The sequence below is a fragment of the Chanodichthys erythropterus genome, chromosome 12 (genome assembly GCF_024489055.1).
Source record: "Chanodichthys erythropterus isolate Z2021 chromosome 12, ASM2448905v1, whole genome shotgun sequence".
Taxonomy (NCBI): domain Eukaryota; kingdom Metazoa; phylum Chordata; class Actinopteri; order Cypriniformes; family Xenocyprididae; genus Chanodichthys; species Chanodichthys erythropterus.
In genome coordinates, this window is record NC_090232.1 from 31,242,278 (window position 1) to 31,262,848 (window position 20,571).

The following is a 20,571-nucleotide window of genomic DNA, read 5'->3' on the forward strand; positions in this document are numbered from 1 at the left end:
ACCTGAAAATCATACCCAAGTAAAAGTAGAGATACCTTACAGCAAAAATGACTCCAATACAAGTTACAAGTCACCAATTCCAATACCACTTGAGTAAAAGTCAAATAGTATCTGATTTTAACAGTACTTAAGCATTTTACTCATACTGAATGTAGGTTCAAAGATGCAGTAGTCCTCATGCCAGTGGAAAAAAACAAGAAATAGTCCATTTGTGAGGAGAGCAATAATGTGTTTATTTTCTAAAATTAAAATAAAACTAAACATCTTAATACTGCAATAAATCAAGGTTAACAAGTTTACAAACATAAGTATCTGTTAAGTTCAAGTGCTCACAAAGGGCATAAGTAAACCAACATCCTTCAAAAAAGGTCTCTACAATATAAGGCAAGGCAAGGCAATTTTATTTGTATAGCACATTTCATACACAATGGTAATTCAAAGTGCTTTACATAAAGAAGAAGAATAAAAATAGAACATAAGGAATAGAAATAACAGTAAAAACAGATAATTTTGCTATTTGGATTTAAAATGCATTAAAAGTCAGAATCATGATGATACATAAAAGATACAAAAATACATTAAAAATGAAATAAAAACAGGAAAAGAATTTAAAGAATGAAAAAAGATAATACGTATAAAATAAAGTGAAATCAGTTCGGACATAGCACAGTGCTCAATCAGCAAATGCATAGGTAAAAAGATGTGTTTTGAATCTGGATTTGAATGTGGCTACTGTTGGAGCACACCTGATCTCTTCTGGAAGCTGGTTCCAGCTGCGGCTGGCGTAACAGCTAAAAGCAGACTCTCCCTGCTTTGATTGAGCCCTTGGTATTTTTAAGTGAGTTGATCCTGATGATCTGAGTGATCTGTTAGGTTTATATTCTATGAGCAAATCTGCAATGTATTGAGGTCCTAGGCCATTGAGTGATTTATAAACAAGCAACAGTACTTTAAAATCAATTCTAAATGCAACTGGAAGCCAGTGCAAGGACCTGAGGACTGGTGTGATGTGTTCATGTTTTCGGGTTCTGCTCAGAATCCTGGCAGCAGCGTTCTGTATGAGCTGCAGCTGTCTTGTGGTCTTTTTGGGAAGACCAGTGAGGAGCCCATTACAATAGTCCACCCTGCTGGTGATGAAAGCATGAACAAGTTTCTCTAAGTCTTGACTGGAGACAAAGCATCTAATTCTTGCAATATTTTTGAGATGATAATTTGCTGATTTAGTTATTGTCTTTACATGGCTACTGAAACTCAGGTCTGACTCCAAAATCACACCAAGATTCCTGACTTGATTTTTAGTTGTTTGACCCCCTAGAGTGAAGGTACATGTTCACTTTGAGAACTTCATCATTGTTTCCAAACACAATGACTTCAGTTTTGTCTTTGTTTAACTGAAGGAAGTTTAGGCACATCCAATTTTTAATTCCATCAATGCATTGACACAGGGAGTCAATGGGGCTGTAGTCGTTGGGTGATAGGGCTAGGTAAATCTGGGTGTCATCTGCATAGCTGTGATATGCAATTTGGTTCTTTCTCATTTATATAAGGGATAAAATAAAATGAAATAGTAAAATGAAACAGTCAAATTTAGCCTCATTGCTATTGCTAAGGCACTCAAAGAGCCTTGTTGACAAGTATGGGTGAGTAAGGGCAAAACGCTACAGTCAATGGCGATAGCACTTGTTTTTCTAGAAAAAGTTGGGTGCAATGCAAAATGCATTACTCATCACAAATACAGTATATTGGAGTAAAGAGTACATATACTTATTCAAAAAGTAGAGAGTAACTCAGTCACAGTACAAGGTAGCCAAAAATATACTAAAGTACAGTAACTAATTACATTTACTCAAATATTTTACACCACTGGTGAAATATGACAAATGTGCGTTCATCAACTGACTGACAGGGGAGAGAAGAAATTATGGAATAAAGTCGTTATTTTTGTTTCTTTAATACTTTTCTGGACCTCGAAAGTGACATTGCTGGCTATGTGTGGTTCAGAAACCCTCGGATTTCATAAAAATATCTTATTTTGTGTTCCGAAGATAAACGAAAGTCTTACAGGTTTGGAACGACATGGGGGTGAGTACTTAAAGGGTTAGTTCACCCAAAAATGAAAATTATGTCATTAATGACTCATGTCGTTCCAAACCCGTAAGACCTCCGTTCATATTCGGAACACAGTTTAAGACATTTTAGATTTAGTCCGAAGAAGCAGCAGCGTCACTGTGGAGTGAAAGCGGATATATACAACAGACCCAGAAGAGAAGACAATGCTGAATAAAGTCGTAGTTTTGTTATTTTTGGACAAAATGTATTTTAGATGCTTCAAAAACTTCTAACTAACCCACTGATGTCACATGGACTACTTTGATGATGTTTTTATTACCTTTCTGGACATGGACAGTATACCGTACATACATTTTCAATGGAGGGACAGAAAGCTCTCGGACTAAGGCCCAATCCCAATTCTACCCCTTACCCCTTCCCCTTTCCCCTTCCCCTTTGTTTCGCGCGTTCACGTGAAGGGATAGGGGTGTCCCAATTCTCATTTGGTTGGAGGGGAAGGGGTAGGGGGAAGGGCCAGGTAGCCCTTCAAACGAAGATTTTTCGGGACCACACTTCAGACGAAGGGGTATGATAAATTTCCAACATGGCCGACCGAGCGAGCAGAGAGACCCATAAATATAAGTATTTTCTTACGGTAAACAGTATTTTAGTAATAAATAATCACTCGTTTTATGTTGCCTTTAATCTTGTGTTTATGTATACGGTTATGTTCTCTGAAAAAAGATTTGTAAAAATCGGTATGAAAACAGTTCGCTAATGTTTTTTTACTTTATGATAGTTCCACAACATATTTTTTTTTATATTTTATTGAAACCCGCGTTAATTTGACAACATAAATTCAAATCCGGTGGCAGCTAACTTGTCTTTTTGCCACATGCCTGATTAATGTATTGTTCTGTTGTGGTTACGTCCATAAATACGTGTACATTACATGATATAAACAAAAAGTGCATTCAGTTTGCGTGCTTATTCGTCATTGTATGTTCTGTATCAACCAGGGACTCCTGAGGAACGCAGGCTCGTCTCCTTTGTGTTATGCGAAGAACTGAAGACAAATGCAAAAAAAAATAAAAAATAGCTGTCGCCCAAGCAACAGAGATCAATACAGCTATCGATGGCATCTTAAAAGGCCAATTCACACCGCACCAACAAACATTTTTTTTAGCGCGACCCTTTTTATTAACGAGACCCATAAGCATATACAACTATGTAGCTAAACAAGCCAAAACGAATTATTAAAAACGAAACTGAAGGTAAACCTGCGTTGCTCTCATAGTGGTTAACGTTACCTCTCTCTTTCGGTGAAGTGGAGCAGCTGCTCTTGCTGAATGGCACGGATTGCACTATGGACTATTGTACATTTTGTATATTTTATTTTTTTTTAACAGTATTTTATTTTTTATAATGAACAAGCTGCGATGTCAGGTTTCCACTGCTTTGTTGTGTGTGTGTGAGGCGCGGGCGCGATCAAACAGCTGCCTTTGCAGGGGACTTGCCTCATCGTCATGGCAACGGTTCGTGGACAGGTCAGATTACGTCAGAGTTTGTTGCCGTCTGTTGGAAAACTGTTCACACCGCGCAGACATTCCACGACCCGACAAACGCCGATTAAACATGTTCAGTCGGGTGAAAACCGACTCCAACAGACGCCAACAGGGGTATCACACCGATCCAACAAACTCCAACAGACGAGTTTGTTGGCTGTTGTCGGTGCGGTGTGAATTGGCCTTTAGAAGCGTGTGATAAACATCGGCGCACCTATGACGTAGGAGCTAGCGACGACTTATGATGACGTGAAACGGTCTAGTAGTGGTGTCCCATTTCTTAGGGGAATATTTTCAGCCCTACCCCTTGACACTCTGTTTCAAGGGGCAAGGGGAAGGAGTAGGGGTAAGGGGAATGGGTATAAAATAGAATTGGGATTGGGCCTTATAAATCTAAAATATCTTAAACCGTGTTCCGAAGATGAACGGAGGTCTTACGGGTTTGGAACGACATGAGGGTGAGTCATTAATGACATCATTTTCATTTTTGGGTGAACTAACCCTTTAATGACGGAAATTTTTTTTTGTGAACAAACCCTTTAAAGCTACAATATGTAGATTTCGCCACTAGAGGTCGCCTATTCAAAACAAAGGTGTAGCTTGATGATGCCGAGTTTGAGCGTGAAATCTTGGGAGATGTTGTGTGGAAAAGAATCGGGACAGGACTCCGGCAGAAATCATGTTCATGGATGAGATTTTTAACGTTATTGTAGTATGAAGCCCATGCTGTGGGAGCTGAACGAGGCCGCAGGAGCAATTGGTAATGAGAGACAAATGCGACATGCCTTGCAAGCAGAGGAACTTTTATTATGCTGCAGTCACCGCTTCCGCTTCTTCCGCTCAAGCACATGAGGTAACACAGCGCTGTTTATCATATTAGATACATTTGACTGTGTTGAAAATGATGTTATAACGTTACTGTGCGTTCACTCGGCGGCTGCTGTAAGACACTTGTTGCATACTGCAGTAAGCTAGATCAATATTAGAATCTCATATATTAATAAATGCTACTATATTATAAATGGCATGCAATTAATTTTAAAACTTATTGTTTGATGGAGAAAATGCTGTGTTAATTAGCTACTTGACAAAATAGTGTTTTTCTCTGAGGCATGTACTCTTGGAAATACCTATATTTAAACAATAAGACTAAACATGTTGAACTATATAACAATTTCGTTTTCTGTCTATTAATGTAACCAAACAGTTCCCTAGTAAAACACATAATATATTAAAGAGTCTTTGGTGTTTCCATGGTTTCTACAAAATAAAACTGCAAACCGAGGGTAATGTGAATATGTCTTGTATCTTTGTTAAAATTGCGATTTTCTATCAATTTACAAATAGTTGGAAACATTTGGGATATTGTAAGTACTGTAAAATATAACACTGGCTTAGTGGTTTTTGGATATTTTACTTCAAAAATCTTACATATTGTGCCTTTAAATCATTTCTGTCCCTTGAGAAAGGTGCGAGGCCCCCTAGTGGCTCACGGTTGAAAACAACTGCGTTCGTAGAGAAATAATAGATTGGTGTTTTAGGACCCTGAGGAGGAGTAGCTCTTGTCCTCTCCTCCGTGGCTTTCATGTAGGTGTGTGGTGAGTGTTGGCCTGATATGAGTGCCAGTGAAGGGATGAAGAGAACAGCGGACGGTCACGCGTGTCCAGCATGCGCACATACAGCTCTGCGCGTCTCATCTCATCATGATCGGGACTCACCCCAACTATAGCGTCTGTCCTTGAATTGTACAGTTCCTGCATTTGTGGACTACTAGGACTTTCACATCCATTTATTTCTCGTAATATATATATTTTTAACAAGTCTTCCTTCTTTAGCTGTATAAAAAGTTGAAGAGAACAACTGCTTTGACTGGTTTCTTACAGAAAAATCTAATTTGTCCTAAAAAAAGGAAGAAATAGGCTACCACGAAAGACAACCGGTGCAATTATTCAGAAATAACACCACAAAAACAAGCTTTTTTTTTTTCAAGGTCCAGCGCTTTGACTTTAAGGAAATAAACATGTCCAGCAGAAGCATCGAGTGGGAGCATTTCGAGGAGCGCGAGAAGAGTCACCGGTCCCCGCGAGGCAGCGGCGGTTCTCATTCTGGCTCGCGGGGTAATGGGCTCGTGCCCAGTCCCGCTCATAGCGCGCACTGTAGCTTCTACCGCACACGCACTCTGCAGTCGCTCACCTCCGAAAAGAAAGCGAAAAAAGTTCGCTTCTATCGGAATGGTGATAAGTACTTCAAGGGCTTGGTGTACGCGGTGTCCGGTGACCGCTTCAGGTCTTTCGACGCGCTGCTGATGGAGCTCACCCGCTCCCTCTCTGATAATGTGAATTTACCGCAGGGAGTCCGGAGCATCTATGCTGTAGAAGGGGGAAAGAAGATCACCAGCCTGGACGAGTTACTTGAAGGTGAGACTGAAGATTGTGCAGGTGCAAATGTAGACACAACGACACTTAAAAATCCATGTGACATCCAATAAAGCACAACTGGCAATGGCATGATCCCACTTCCCACAAGAATGCATTGTTAGCAATGTTGTCAGTGTAGGTAACTTTTCCAAATCTCTCACGCACATACATACTGGATTTTCAATTCACGCTGCAATTTTTAGTTGTCTACTTACTGACTTGACTGGTCTGCATATTGCGAAGACATTGCAAATACATAAATAAATAAAATAAAAAGGTAACTGTAGGCTAATGTTAATATAGCTAAACATACAAAATGTAATAAAATAAAAATTCACTGTACTTATATGTATATAAAGTCTGTCTAATTTTCAGAGTTAACTTTAAATATTACAAGCCATGATAAACAAGGACAATCTAACCCACTGGGCTTAGTTTAGGCTACTGTACTTAATTCACTATTAGCTGATGAAGAGTATTGAGTAAGATACAGTAAGTCTCTTCAGTAAGTCACTTAAGGCCACAATCATAAGGTCCCCATTCCTTGCCTGACTAAACTTTAAAATAGACATGGAACGGGATCTTAAATCTTAAATCGCTCACCCAAAAATGAAAATTCTGTCATTTATTTACCCTCACCTTGTTCCATCTGTGGAACACAAAGGAATATTGTTTAAACTGTTTTTATGCATATAATGAAAGTCAGCAGGGTCCAAAACAATAATGGATCTGCTGACTTTCACTGTACAGACAAAAAACACTGAGACATATTTCAAAAAAGTCATAAAGATTTGGCACATCAGTGAGTAAACAAGGCAGAATTGATTTTTTTTTTTTTTTTTTTGGCAAACTATTCCTTTAACTGACAATGATTATGCAAGCCATTACTCACTCAAAATGAATGTATTGCTTTATCTAAACGTTAATAATGTGCTCTTAGAATACCTTTTTGATATAGTTGTGTTATAGTATGTAGACTAGACTGTCTTTAGAATAAATAAATACATTTCTGGGTCTTGTTGTTGCACTGTGGTATTTCAACAATAGATTGAATGGAGAATTCATTGCATAATTAAAGCTTTTAATGTGGAAAATCATGTTATTCTAAACACACAATTCAAGTTGTATAAGTATATATTTTACTAAATTAGTTTGCAAGCACAATTCCAGCTGCATGTGAGATTGTGACGCAGAATGTGGCTCTGTGTTTGCTCAATGATGCAATTGTACAAGTGCTTTGCATTTGAAGTGCCGAGCTCAGCATCTCTTCACGCTGACTGAGGGTTGGCTTAGTTCTCTTTTGTGTTACAAATCTGTGTAAAGTCTTACACACGCATGATCAAAGCTATGAATGCTATTTGCTAAAGATCGCCAGGAACAGGCAGCTACAGTATGTTGGAGTGTTTGTAGTGACACTGCTTATTGTGCTGGCAAACCTAACTTTGTTGTACATCAGGGTCCCATCTGGCGACAAGGCATGACTGGTTATGGGAGGGTGATGGAGGGTTCGTAACCCTTGTGGTTGTTCCAGTCCACACCTGAGGCCCATGTGAATGACATCCATATTACTATATTTCCCACCCACACACATATTATGTCAAATAGCTGCCATCTGATTTTGGGTCAGATTTTCGTCAGTAATAGTGACCCCATCTGGAGTCTACTTCATTAATTAGCCTTTTGTTAATTTCTCAGCTTAATAAAGCCCAGTGCCTTGGGAGTCCCTCCCTCCTATTTCTGAGGCAAACTGGGTGAAATTGAGATTTTATGATCCAGTGGCGGTAACAATGACATTTATGTTGTGGATGAATGGTTGTAGTTCTGGGGTCATTGGTAGAACTAAATCTTGATTTATTAGTATGAAGTATTTATTTATCTGAAAATACTTTACAAATCTGCATGCATGGCATTACCATTGCCTGGCTTTTGGGTTTCTATTGTAATTTTGCTATATTTTAAAGGGGGGGGGGGTATGTATTTTTTCAACAACACTGTTTGGAAGTTAGTTGGGCCGACACCAACAACAAACATCTAAACAATCAGCATTAGGGGGCGTATGATGGCCGAGGAGACAGAATGAGCAAGAGGGAGATTTGAAAAGAAAAAAAAAAAAAACACAGAAAGAGAGATGAGACACAATACAAAAGAGCTCAAAAGAATATCACAAGAATGAAGGTATATGACTTAGCAAGCACTTTAGGACCAGCGTTAAAATTAGAAAAGCTTTCCAGTGCTGGAGAGAGGTAAGTGGGAAGGCCTGAAAACAGATGCAGAGGCTGCTTTGACTTTTTGAGTGTCATTGATTGTCTGGAGCTGCTGTGCTGTTGGTGGCTAACAACAAACTCTTGTTTGAATTTACTCTTGTGTAGTGTATGTTAATTTTTTGTGTTTCCTTTTCGTTCGTTCATCATCTGCGCTTTATTTTTCGTGAAGAATTTTGTTGCACATCAGCTGTGATAAACAGACATCCAGACTCTCGCATTGTGTGTGTAACAGTGGCCAGCTTGTGAGAGTTGTGCAGGTAAAACACGGTACACTGATGACCGCTAGAGAAATGCGGTGTTTGGCGTCATTGTTAGTGCACTCGCCTCGCCTGCCAGCAGTGGATGGGCCGGGGTTCGAGACAGACTCTGAGCAGGGTGGTTAGGATTGGAGGGTGCGTTTTGGAGGCGGAGCAATGAAGAAAGGGGTGTGTTTGTTTGGGTTGATTTCAAACATCAGCAATGTCGAACAGCATTTTTGGAAAAATACATACCCCGCCTTTAATATGTACTGTAAACTAAACATGACATATTTTGTGCATCAAAGCACACAGACCATGTATGTTGTTATATTACACATTTCTTCATGCTCTCATGTGAATAAACAAATGTTTCATTCACACTAGGTGAGTCATATGTTCTCAGTTGCCTCTCTTAGCTACTAAGATGAGAAATATATATGATCATATGTATATATATATATATATATATATATATATATATATATATATGGTAACACTTTACTTGAAGGGGTGTGCATAAGACTGACATGACACCTTCATAATTATGACACGTCATGAATATGAAGGAGGTTTTATGAATGTTTATGACAACTGTCATTAAGTGTCATTCGCTCAATTATGTCATTTTTAATGCAAAGATGACATTGTTTGAGATGTCTGAGTTATGACAACTTGACATAAACCAATACATCATAACCTGTCAGTGTCTTTGTCATGATAACTTGACATCATTTAGCTTTATGGGTTAACATTACATTAAACTGTCATTTGGTTGGTTTTGACATTGGCTGTCATGAGGCCATTATAATAGTGTCATGAATATGTATCTTGAGCTCAAGTACAGTGGTACAAATTTAACTTGTCATTAAAATGTCATTAAGTGACAATACTCTGACAAATAATTTTATAACGGTGTCATGAATATTTTTCATTTCATGTTTTTTTTGTTTGTTTTTTTTTTTCCTCCAACAGAAGGTCAGTTAATAGACAATTTCAAATTTCTTAAAAAAGATGATACTGTTATAAAATAATGGTAACACTTTATTTTAGGGTCTTTTAACTAGTTGCTTATTACTATTAGCCTTCATATGGCTAAAATATTGGCTATTTATTAGTACTTTTAAAGCACATATTAATGCCTTATTCTGCATGACCATATTCTAGATTCTTAATCCTACCCAATACCTAAACCTAACAATTAACTATAATAAGCAGTAAATTAAGAGTTTATTGAGAGAAAAGTCATAGTTAATCGTTTATATATGTGTTCCCTATACTGAAATGTTACCAAAATAATGTAATGTAATGTTAACCCATAAAGCTAAGTAGTTTTTTAAGTTTGATGATTAATCTGCTATGTCATGTTTATGACAGATTATGATGTGTTGGTTTATGTCAAGTTGTCGTAACAAAGACATCTCAAACAATGTCATCTTTGCATTAAAAATGACATAATTGAGCGAATGACATTTAATGACAGTTGTCATAAACATGCATAAACCCTCTTATGCACACCCCTTCAAGTAAAGTGTTACCACATGAACTAATAATGAATTTAAATTTAAACATTTACTAATACATTAATAAAATCTTGTTAACATTAGTTAATGCACTGTGAACTAACATGAACAAACAATGAACAACTGTATTTTCATTCACTAATGTTAACTAAGATTAGTAAATACAGTAACAAATGTATTGCTCATGGTCAGTTCATGTTAGTTAATACATTAACTAATGTTTAACTAATCAACCTTAGTGTAAAGTGTAACCGATATGAATATATATATATGATTTTCCTCTCAGTTTGATGCCACTAGTTTCACCAGGGGCTATAAACTTTGCAATTCAGATTTAGATTAAAATTCAGATTTTTTTTTTCTTTTTCTCTGAATAGTGCTTATGCAATGAAGCTCAACATTTTGGTGTGCATAGTATGCATAGCCAAGAGCAATGATGATTTATATTTAGCCATTGTTTGCTCATTTTTTTTCTGTTTGAAACATAAATATATTCTCAAACATTAAATCATGTATTTGATCCAGACATATTCTGTTTCTATTTTTGAGGTTATAAACTTCAAATTCAAGTGGTGTTAATTAGAACTGTGTTGGATCAACGTGACCTCCTGGCACAGCGTATCTATAGCTCTAGTTTAGAGACTCTTTATATGCAGAAATAACCTTTTACATGCAACTGGTATGCAAAATTTCCCTGTTGACTTTAATTAGTTGTCTAGCAACAGCATTTCAACAGGCATCAGTCTGTTGCTTGTTTAAAATGAAAAGTCAAAATATGTTAAAGGTGCCCTAGAACTTGGAAGATGTAATATAAGTCTAAGGTGTCCCCTGAATGTGTCTGTGAAGTTTCAGCTCAAAATACCCCATAGATTTTTTTAAATTCATTTTTTTAACTGCCTATTTTGGGGCATCATTATAAATGAGCCGATTCAGGGTGTTTGGCCCTTTAAATGCTGACGCTCCCCGCCCACGGGGCTCGCGCTTGCCTTAAACAACATAAAAAAAGTTCAAACAGCTAATATAACCCTCAAAATGGATCTTTACAAAGTGTTCGTCATGCAGCATGCCTAATCGCGTAAGTACAGTGTTTATTTGGATGTTTACATTTGATTCTGAGTGAGTTTGATAGTGCTCCGTGGCTAACGGCTAATGCTACACTGTTGGAGAGATTTATAAAGAATGAAGTTGTGTTTATGAATTATACAGACTGCAAGTGTTTAAAAAATTAAAATAGCGATGACTCTTGTCTCCGTGAATACAGTAAGAAACGATGGTAACTTTAACCACATTTAACAGGACATTAGCAACATGCTAACGAAACATTTAGAAAGACAATTTACAAATATCACTAAAAATATCATGATATCATGGATCATGTCAGTTATTACTGCTCCATCTGCCAATTTTTCGCTATTGTTCTTGCTTGCTTACCTAGTCTGTTGATTCGGCTGTGCACAGATCCAGACGTGTAATCCCTTTCATAATGTTGGGAACATGGGCTGGCATATGCAAATATTGAGGGGGTACACCCCGACTGTTACATAACAGTCGGTGTTATGTTGAGATTCGCCTGTTCTTCTGAGGTCTTTTGTAACAAATGAGATTTATATAAGAAGGAGGAAACAATGGGGTTTGAGACTCACTATATGTCTTTTCCATGTACTGAACTCTTGTTATTTAACTATACCAATATAAATTCAATTTTTGAATCTAGGGCACCTTTAAAGGTACTTTTAATAAGGTTTAGGGTTAGATTTAAGAAAAGAATTATCAGTCTGTATGTATTTAGAATTGTATTGGTCAATTCATTCCTCATCCATAGAAAGCTTAGAGCGGTGCAACTGGTGGGACTGAGGGCCGAGGGCTTGACTCACACCATGACTCACATTGTCAACCTGTCACTCACATTAGATCAACCAATAGCAAAACACGACAATCCAATGATCGAATAAATTCCTGATGGTCAAAATCAAATCCCACCTTGTATTTTGTTCTTGTTCGAGAAGCCATCTCACTCAGATATATGTCAAAATAGGAAAGAAAAGACTATCACAACTTACAAATCATGCCAACTTTATCACATGGATCACTTTGCTACCATAAAGCTTAATCTGATCAGCAAACATTAAGCAAAATCACAAGAGTAAGAATGATGTTATACTGAATATCTTGACAAATCAAAGTAGAGGAATGAAACTAACATAGTAAATGGAAAAAATAGTATACAAAATATATCACACAAAGTCATTTTGATTGGTATCTTAAGTTACAAATTGAATATATCGCTAATATATCGGTTTTTCCTGCTATTTCATCAAAAGTCAACTCATGTTGCAAAAAACACATTCAGACATGTTTTCTTTGAGGTAGGTAGGAAGCAGGAGGGAATGTTTGGTTTCGAGGGTTGTTTGTCCTCTTTTGATACACTGGCCTGTCTTTTGTCCTGACAGTAATGCACTCCTCAGGATGACAAAGCTCCATTTTCAGACCAGCTGCCTCTGCTGTAGTGCCAAGATGTGCCATCACACATAAACAGGCATGGCCTTTATGCTGCCATGCACACACTTTCATGGGCTTTAAGTATTTAACATAATGTCTATCAAACAAGCCGATGTTCAGTTTAATGAAAAAAATGTCATAGTGAACTCCATAACGAAAGTATTAATGCAACATTACTTGGGCAATAATGTTTCATTCTTGTGGTATTCATTTATATGGTCTATTGGGTTGTGAAGTATCGCTGTGGGAATGGGAGTGCATACTTGCCAACAGTTACACTGGAATTCCTGCAAAAAGGAAAATACTTTGCCTTGGACTTTGTCCAAAACCACAGCTGAAAAGTGTGGACAGGCAGAGCTGGGGTCACAGATGGGATAAGTGTTTTTATTTTTATTTTATTTAACCCAACCCAACTCTTTGCAGTCTCTGGGTATCTTGGATGTGTACATTTATAATGGCAGTTACAAATTGTTGGATAGGTCCTGAGGTCTTTCATATGGAAGCATGTATCATGGCTAGTTTGGTTCATTCTGGAGTCTTATTATGATTTTCATTTTATTATTTTGTTCCCGTATTCTCAGTTCCTGTGTTTAGTTCCTGTTCCCTTGGTTGTCATGGTTTCACAGTTCTTATTTGTTTCCTTGGTTACTGATTATGTTCATCACCTGTGTCTAGTTTAGTTGATCGTTATCCAGTACATTTAGGGGATGTTTTCATTGCACTGTTTTCAACTAAATAGGGGAAACTTTTTATGTGTTTTTTTTTAGCCGTTCATTTACACCACAACTGTAGTTTGGGGGCCTGAAACCGCAAACCTTTTTCAAAGTGCAAGTTTTTTAAAAATTATATTGTTATCGTCTCTGTGTAAACTACAAAAACAAGATTTTTGTTAAAATGGTGACGTCATGAGCATGCATATTATGTGTCCAGTCTGTAGGCATGTATTGTTTTTACATAGTGACATCACCAACTACTGGCCTGGCATGCATGGTACAGCGGTTTTAGGCCTAGTCGTTTTCACGGATCCTTGTGAATAGTTTTGACAACATTGTCTGTATGCGAAAAAACACAAAGGAAAATTTTTTCTGTTTTTTTGTAGATCATTGTTGTGTAAACATACCCTTAAACTCCTGAGATTCTTCTGTTTATGGTCGGTTATTCAAAGATCCTTACATCCAGTATGCCTCGTGACTCAATGTGACAGCATGTGTCTGTCTCAGAGTAAAAAAAAAGAACTGTAATAATATATTTATACTAATACATAAATTGTGACTTTACATTTCACAACTGCAACTTCATATCTCAGAACTGCAAAGTTCTAAACCTCATGATTATGGCTTCATCTTCATATCACACAATTGTGCCTATACAGTCGCAAGAAAAAGTAAGTGAACCACTTGCAGATTCTGTGAAAATGTGAATAATTTTAATAAAATAAGTGAGATCATACAAAATGCATGTTATTTTTTATTTAGTACTGTCCTGAGTAAGATATTTTACATAAAAGTAAGTAACATAAGTAAAAAATTATGTTTACATATAATCCACAAGACAAAAAAAAAAAATGCTGAATTTATTAAAATAACCCCATTCATAAGTATGTGAACCATTGATTCTTAATACTGTGTGTGGTTACCTGATGATCTACGGCTGTTTTTTTGTTTTGTGATGGTTGTTCATGAGTCTCTTGTTTGTCTTGAGCAGTTAAACTGAGCTCTGTTCTTCAGAAAAATCCTCCAGGTCCTGCAGATTCTTCAGTTTTCAAGCATTTTTGCATATTTGAACCCTTTCCAGCAGTGTCTGAATGATTTTGAGATCCGTCTTTTCACACTGAGGATAACTGAGGGACTCAAACACAACTATTAAAAAAGGTTCAAACATTCACTGATGCTCCAGAAAAAAACATGATACATAAATAGTTGGGGGGTGTCTGATGGATTATATGTAAACATCTTATATGTAAAATATCTTACTCAGGACTTCGAGTAAGATATTTTACATAAAAGATGCACATTTTCACAGATTCTACAAGTGGTAGAATACTTTTCTTTGCAACTGTATCTAAGAATTGTAACTTTATCTCAGAAATATGACTTTAAAACTCACAATGTGACTGTAGATCTCACAGTTGTGACTTTATATCTCACAATTAAGACATTCGTTCTCATAATTGCAGTTTTACATTCCAAAATTCTCATAACTCATAACTGTAACTTTATATCTCACAGTGTTTCTTTATTTCTTCTTTTAAACTTTGTCTCACAATTATCTGTTTTATTTTCTGTTTCACTGCAGAACTGGGCTTCCTTATCAGATTTGTTAGAATAAATTCTATAAATTTTTTTATTATATGTTTGGTTTAATTTCTCTTTAGTCAGTATCTAATAAAGTAAAAATAAGCTGTATCTATTCATACATTTTGCACAGAACATAATTCCATTCATCTTACTCTCTTCTTCCGATTTGGCAGGAGAAAGCTATGTGTGTGCTTCCAACGAACCCTACCGTAAAGTGGACTACACTAAGAACGTTAATCCCAATTGGTCAGTCAATGTGAAGACTGGGACGTCCCGTTCGATGCCGTCTCTTACCACTTCAAAGAATGAGTTCAGAGAACGAGAGAGCAAAGACTACATCAAACCCAAGCTGGTGACGGTCATCAGGAGTGGCGTCAAACCGCGCAAGGCTGTCCGGATCCTTTTGAATAAGAAGACGGCTCACTCCTTTGAGCAGGTGCTCACGGACATCACTGATGCCATTAAACTGGACTCTGGGGCTGTGAAGAGACTCTACACTCTGGAGGGCAAACAAGTAAGTGAAAGATCGAAAAGCCATTTAAAAAAAATATTTAAATAAAGATATTAACTAAAGCTTAAAGGTGATTAAAATGGTCCCTATGGTTTTAACAGCATCATTAATCTGAAAAGTGATTTATGCTCTGGCATTGTCTGGAAACCATAGGAAACTAAGCGTATTACATCTGCTCTGGCCTAGTATCATTTGAACATCTTTACTTTGAAAAGCTATTACTTTTTATCCCTATGCTAAGACTGTCTAAACTTTGGGTCTGTTACTAACTTTAGTACCTCTCTTCATGAGGAACAAATTTTCCTCAAGCACCCATGCATTTTTTTCCCCCTTTCTTTTTTTCAGTTTTTGACATTTTATCCATCAAATGGATTTTTGAAATGTTATCTCTGGAGATGGTTTACTAAGTTTTTTTTTGGTAACACTTTACAATAAGGTTCATTAGTTAACATTAGTCAAGTACATTACTTAACATGAACTAAAAATGAACTGCACTTATACAGCATTTATTAATCGTTGTTAATGTTAATTTCAACATTTACTAATACATTATTAAAATTTTGTTAACATTAGTTAATGCACTGTGAATTAACATGAACAAACAATGAACAACTGTTATTTATTAGTAAATACAGTAACAAATGTATTGCTCATGGTTAGTTAATGTTAGTTAATATAATACCTAATGAACCTTATTGTAAAGTGTTACCGTTTTTTAAATGTACAGATATATTGATTACATATCAGTACATTAGTTGTTCTAGAAGTTAACATTTATCAGTTAGTCCTATTAAATATATAAACAAGTCACCTGCATTTAATCTATTTCATTGGATTCCTCCAATTGATGCTATACATACATTTACGATATATTTAAACTAAAATATTTTTTAATGCTCCAATAGAGCAATGTCCTGAAAAAATGAGGCTACACTTTAATATTTTATCACCTTTAATAAATGTGAATGGATGCTACCCTCAAGATACTCTCAAATAATGATCTGAGCTTTTGTAGTATAGATAGGGCAGAATTATACACCAGGAGCTGGTAATGGCCACCTGAACCCTATTTAATTGTGAACGTGCTTGAGCCAATCCAGACAGGAAATCCAGATGGGGCATGACTTTAGTCACCTCTGTGATTGTTAGGACACTAAAACAAGTAATTCTCATTTCATTTATGTGGTTATCTGCAGTTCATTCTAAGGACAGCAAAGTGTCAAGTAAATTAATGTGTTTGATTCTGTTGCAGCTTCACATCATTCATTCATATTCTGTTTATCTTTGTAAATATATTAATTGCTTGACCAGAAATGATCAAAATACTTTGGTTATTTACAGCAGTATCTGGAAAAAAGTAGTCAGGAACGCACATTATATTGGTACCTAGTGTTTGGCAAAGTATAATGTTAAGAACTTTTAGAAAGCACAATTATTATTCTGGTTATGATAGGGATACTGAGCATTCAGCCATGGTATTTCCAACAGAGACAGTATTCAATACGTAGTGGGTACCACTGTTTTTATCTTCTTTCATCTATACACCCAGACTTCCTTATCCTTTAAAGCTTTTTCATACAATGTATCTTTTGTTTCCTAAAAATTAAAATGTGGATTTTCAGCAAATGAAGAATACTTATTGTTCTATACAGAAGAAATTCTGAAGAATCTTCATGCAGAAATCTTATGAGGGCAGGGGAATCAGCCTCCTCTGTTCTCTTTCAAAAAGCCGGGGTACGTGGGGTATGTGGATAGCTGACATGTCTTGATGATGTCGTTGGGGATTCGACTCGGCAGTGGTGAATTGTTCATAGAGAGCTCCTGGCTGCCTCTCGGCCACTGTGAATCTCTTTGGAATTTAGTGAGAGAACTCATGCGCATATTTAAAGTCTGTCCCGGCTTGATCTGCCTTAATTATGCAAAACTGCCTCCAAGAATTGCTTGGCAAATGTGAATGTCGAACTATTATGGTAATGTCTTAGACTGGTTTTGTATGAGTAAAGAATACAAGGAAAGTAGTTGAAATAAGTCACTCACCTCGTCCTCTGTTATTTGGGTGCATGATATTGGTGGAAGAAATATTGGGTCTCATTCATGAAACACGAGCAGAACGAATTTTTGTGTAAATCGTGTGTAAAGTGGTTCTGGCGTAAATTTTCGGATTCATTAAAATGTTCGTATTTTCCAAATGTTAGTTGGTACGAAAGAAATCTACACTTGCTCCCAGCCACGCGTAAATAGTGCGTTTAACATCCGAACGTTTTGCTCATTAATAAGGCTGCATTTTAATTCACCTTAATAAGGTACATATTTACACAGCATTTTGAAAAAATATTATATATAGTAATTACATACGGTTTTTCTTTTTACTTTTATTGTGAGAGCCAGTAATAGTATCTGCAAATGGAGCACTTTAATCAAATAATTAATTGATTTCAATAGGGCTGGGCAAACTAATGGCCCCTTAATTGTTATGGAAATTGTTTCTTATAAAATGGCCAAAATCCTTTGTTTGGTGTCATAATATGATGACCATATATAGTTGTCAGTCGGATTTAATGGGCGGGATTTATGGTAATTGAGAATGAGCGTGCACGCGCGTCCCATTTACGACTGATTGGAATTCATTAACACACACATTTCACTATCACTTCTGACGTTTATGAAGTATTTGTGAATCAGGAGAAGAGTTTTCGGGAAGTTCTCTTTACACGCAAATCACTCACATATTTACTCGTATATTTATGAATGTTTTATGAATGAGACCCATTGTCATTATTTTTTGACTGTTCTTTTAAGACCCTTTGACCTAATTCCAAAAGTTCCAAGGAGTCCCACAGGGCTCTGTTTTTGGCCCTTTCATTTCAATATTCACATGCTCCCTCTTAATCACATCTTGTCTGCTATTTATTTATTGTTAAAAACATTCACATGTATATTTTCTTGTTTTGAAAAAGATCTTTTACTCTTCTAATCTTACTTAACGTGGCATCTAAGTATGGTTGCACTCCTACCTCCACAAATATTTGTAGAAAACCATTAAAATGCACTTTATGTCAAGCAGTCTTAACCTGTGAAATGGACTTTTAGCCAAAAGTGCTCTACATTATTCATAGACTTTAGCTATTATTGAGCAGCCAATGGCAGTTTACCATTAAGGCTCTAGTGTTGTCCATGATTGGGATGAACATGTCATCTACCCCGCAGCACAGGGAATCCTGATGTTTGTGAGTGGCTCAGTGGGAGTAGCTCATGGCAAACACACAAATAGCATGGTTTGTCGCTGATAAGTATTAAAAATGCATGATTGGATAGCACTGCAGTGATACCCATGCCTTTAAGTAAATTCAGGAACATCCCTGTTTATCAAAGTCGAATAGACTTAGGGGGAAATATTTTTATAAGTAGCAACTCTTTTAGTGCTTGGTTGATTAGCATTTTTATTACATTGTAACACATATCTAATACACTGTGTGCAGAATTATTAGGCAAGTTGATTTTCTGATCATATTTTTTTTTTACAAGCACATTTTACCAATTCCAATCCACATCAATCTTAATAACTACTATTAATATTGTTTTTAATCATTTATAAGTGATATATAATTGTTCATGAAGGCTGGAAATGAAAAATGCCTTATAGGCAGGATTTCTTTCACAGTCAAAATGAGCCAAAAAAGAGATTTAACTCAAAAATTAGTAAATACTCATGAGAAGGACGCAATACTAATGCAATACTAGAAATTGCAAAGTTAAAGCATGACCAAGGGACAGCAAAATGCTCACTGGGTCAGCGGGCTCATATAAAAACAAGTGGAAAAGAAAAGACACATATTAACTGCAAAATAATTAAGAATTAAGGTGAAGAATTAAGTGTGAAACCATCAGGAATCCTTTAGTCTCCAGCGCCACCATTTTCCAGAACTGCAACCTACCTGGAGTCTCCAGAAGTGCAAGGTGTCAAGATCTCAGAGACTTAGGTTAGCTTAAGAATCCTAAAAAATGACCCATTCTTAATAAGAATCACAAGCTGAAGTGTTATAAAATACATGAAGACTGGGTTTTTATAGGCCTTATAGACAGACAGCTTGAGAGTGGCTCCTGAAGGACCAGCACTACATCCTCTTGTACCACTGTTTGAAGATTTTGGAAGATAAATTCTTCAAACAGTGGTACAAGAGGATGTAGTGCTGGTCCTTCAGGAGTCACTCTCAAGCTGTCTGAGTATTTAATAATTTTTGAGTTAAACCTCTTTTTTTGGCTCATTTTGCCTGTAAAAGAAAGCCTGCCTTATAATTCAGCACATCTGAATATGAACATCTGATTGGAATTGGTAAAATGTGCTTGGAAAAAAAATTATGATCAGAAAATCAACTTGCCTAATAATTCTGCACATGGTGTATATCTAATTTGTGCCTTGAATGTTTTAAAAATAGTCTTGGTACACCAAAGTGTATTTGTGCAATTTACCCATACTGTACATAAACTGGTCTACTCATGCGTTTCTCTGCAGTTTATCTTGTGTGCTCAGCTCACCTCAACGATTATGGTGAGACGAGCACATAGCTCAGTACAGTTGGACTCTCACTGTGTCTTTTCTTAGCATTATAGTAAGATTAACGTCTTTGAATCTCTTCAAAACTGAGGAATGAGAAAGGGGATGAGAGAAAAAAACATTAAAGCCTTAAAATTGGAACTTTATATTTGCAGACATACATATAAGCTTCCAAGAAACATCCAACTAGATCAAATCCATCAGACTGACTTAGATGAAACTTGTCTTACATTTAAGCTGCTTTCCATACACTGAATACACATCTTATTGCTTTCATGGTGTGTGTATGTGTGTATATAACTATATGTGTACACACACACAAGACAGAATTTGCTTTAGAACTGTGTTTACTTGAGAGCTTTTTTGGTTGTTTCAAGCAAGGCATCCACATCACTGCATGTCATATGTGATTACAGTTGGTACACCCTCACTAGGACTGTGAAGAGTTTGAGGCGGCATGTCCTCAATGCACAGCTGCAAACACACTAGATGAAAAGGACGTCCTCTGCTCGAGAGACTGTATATTGTGTCACTAGACTGTTGATGATATCGCTTGAGTGTCTACAGAGAACTGAAACCCAGGGGTCCATATTGGCCAGGGTCATATTGGGTGGGATGCATTTTTGTTATTTGTGTATATATTATATTAACTTAC

At 36.6% G+C, this 20,571-nt stretch overlaps 1 protein-coding gene across 10 annotated transcripts in view; it reads left to right on the forward strand.

The window, feature by feature from the left end:
• The first annotated feature begins 5,260 nt into the window (after positions 1 to 5,260).
• dclk2a (doublecortin-like kinase 2a) overlaps positions 5,261 to 20,571 on the forward strand; it is a 61,482-nt gene continuing 46,171 nt past the window's right edge. For all 10 annotated transcript variants that reach the window (XR_010896699.1, XR_010896700.1, XR_010896701.1 and 7 more), the window contains exons 1-2: positions 5,261 to 6,031; positions 15,024 to 15,364. Coding sequence is in view for 7 of the 10 variants with exons in the window: in XM_067404322.1 (XP_067260423.1) it covers positions 5,635 to 6,031; positions 15,024 to 15,364 (738 nt within the window). In the remaining 3 variants the exon portion in view is untranslated. The remainder of the gene's footprint in view (positions 6,032 to 15,023; positions 15,365 to 20,571) is intronic.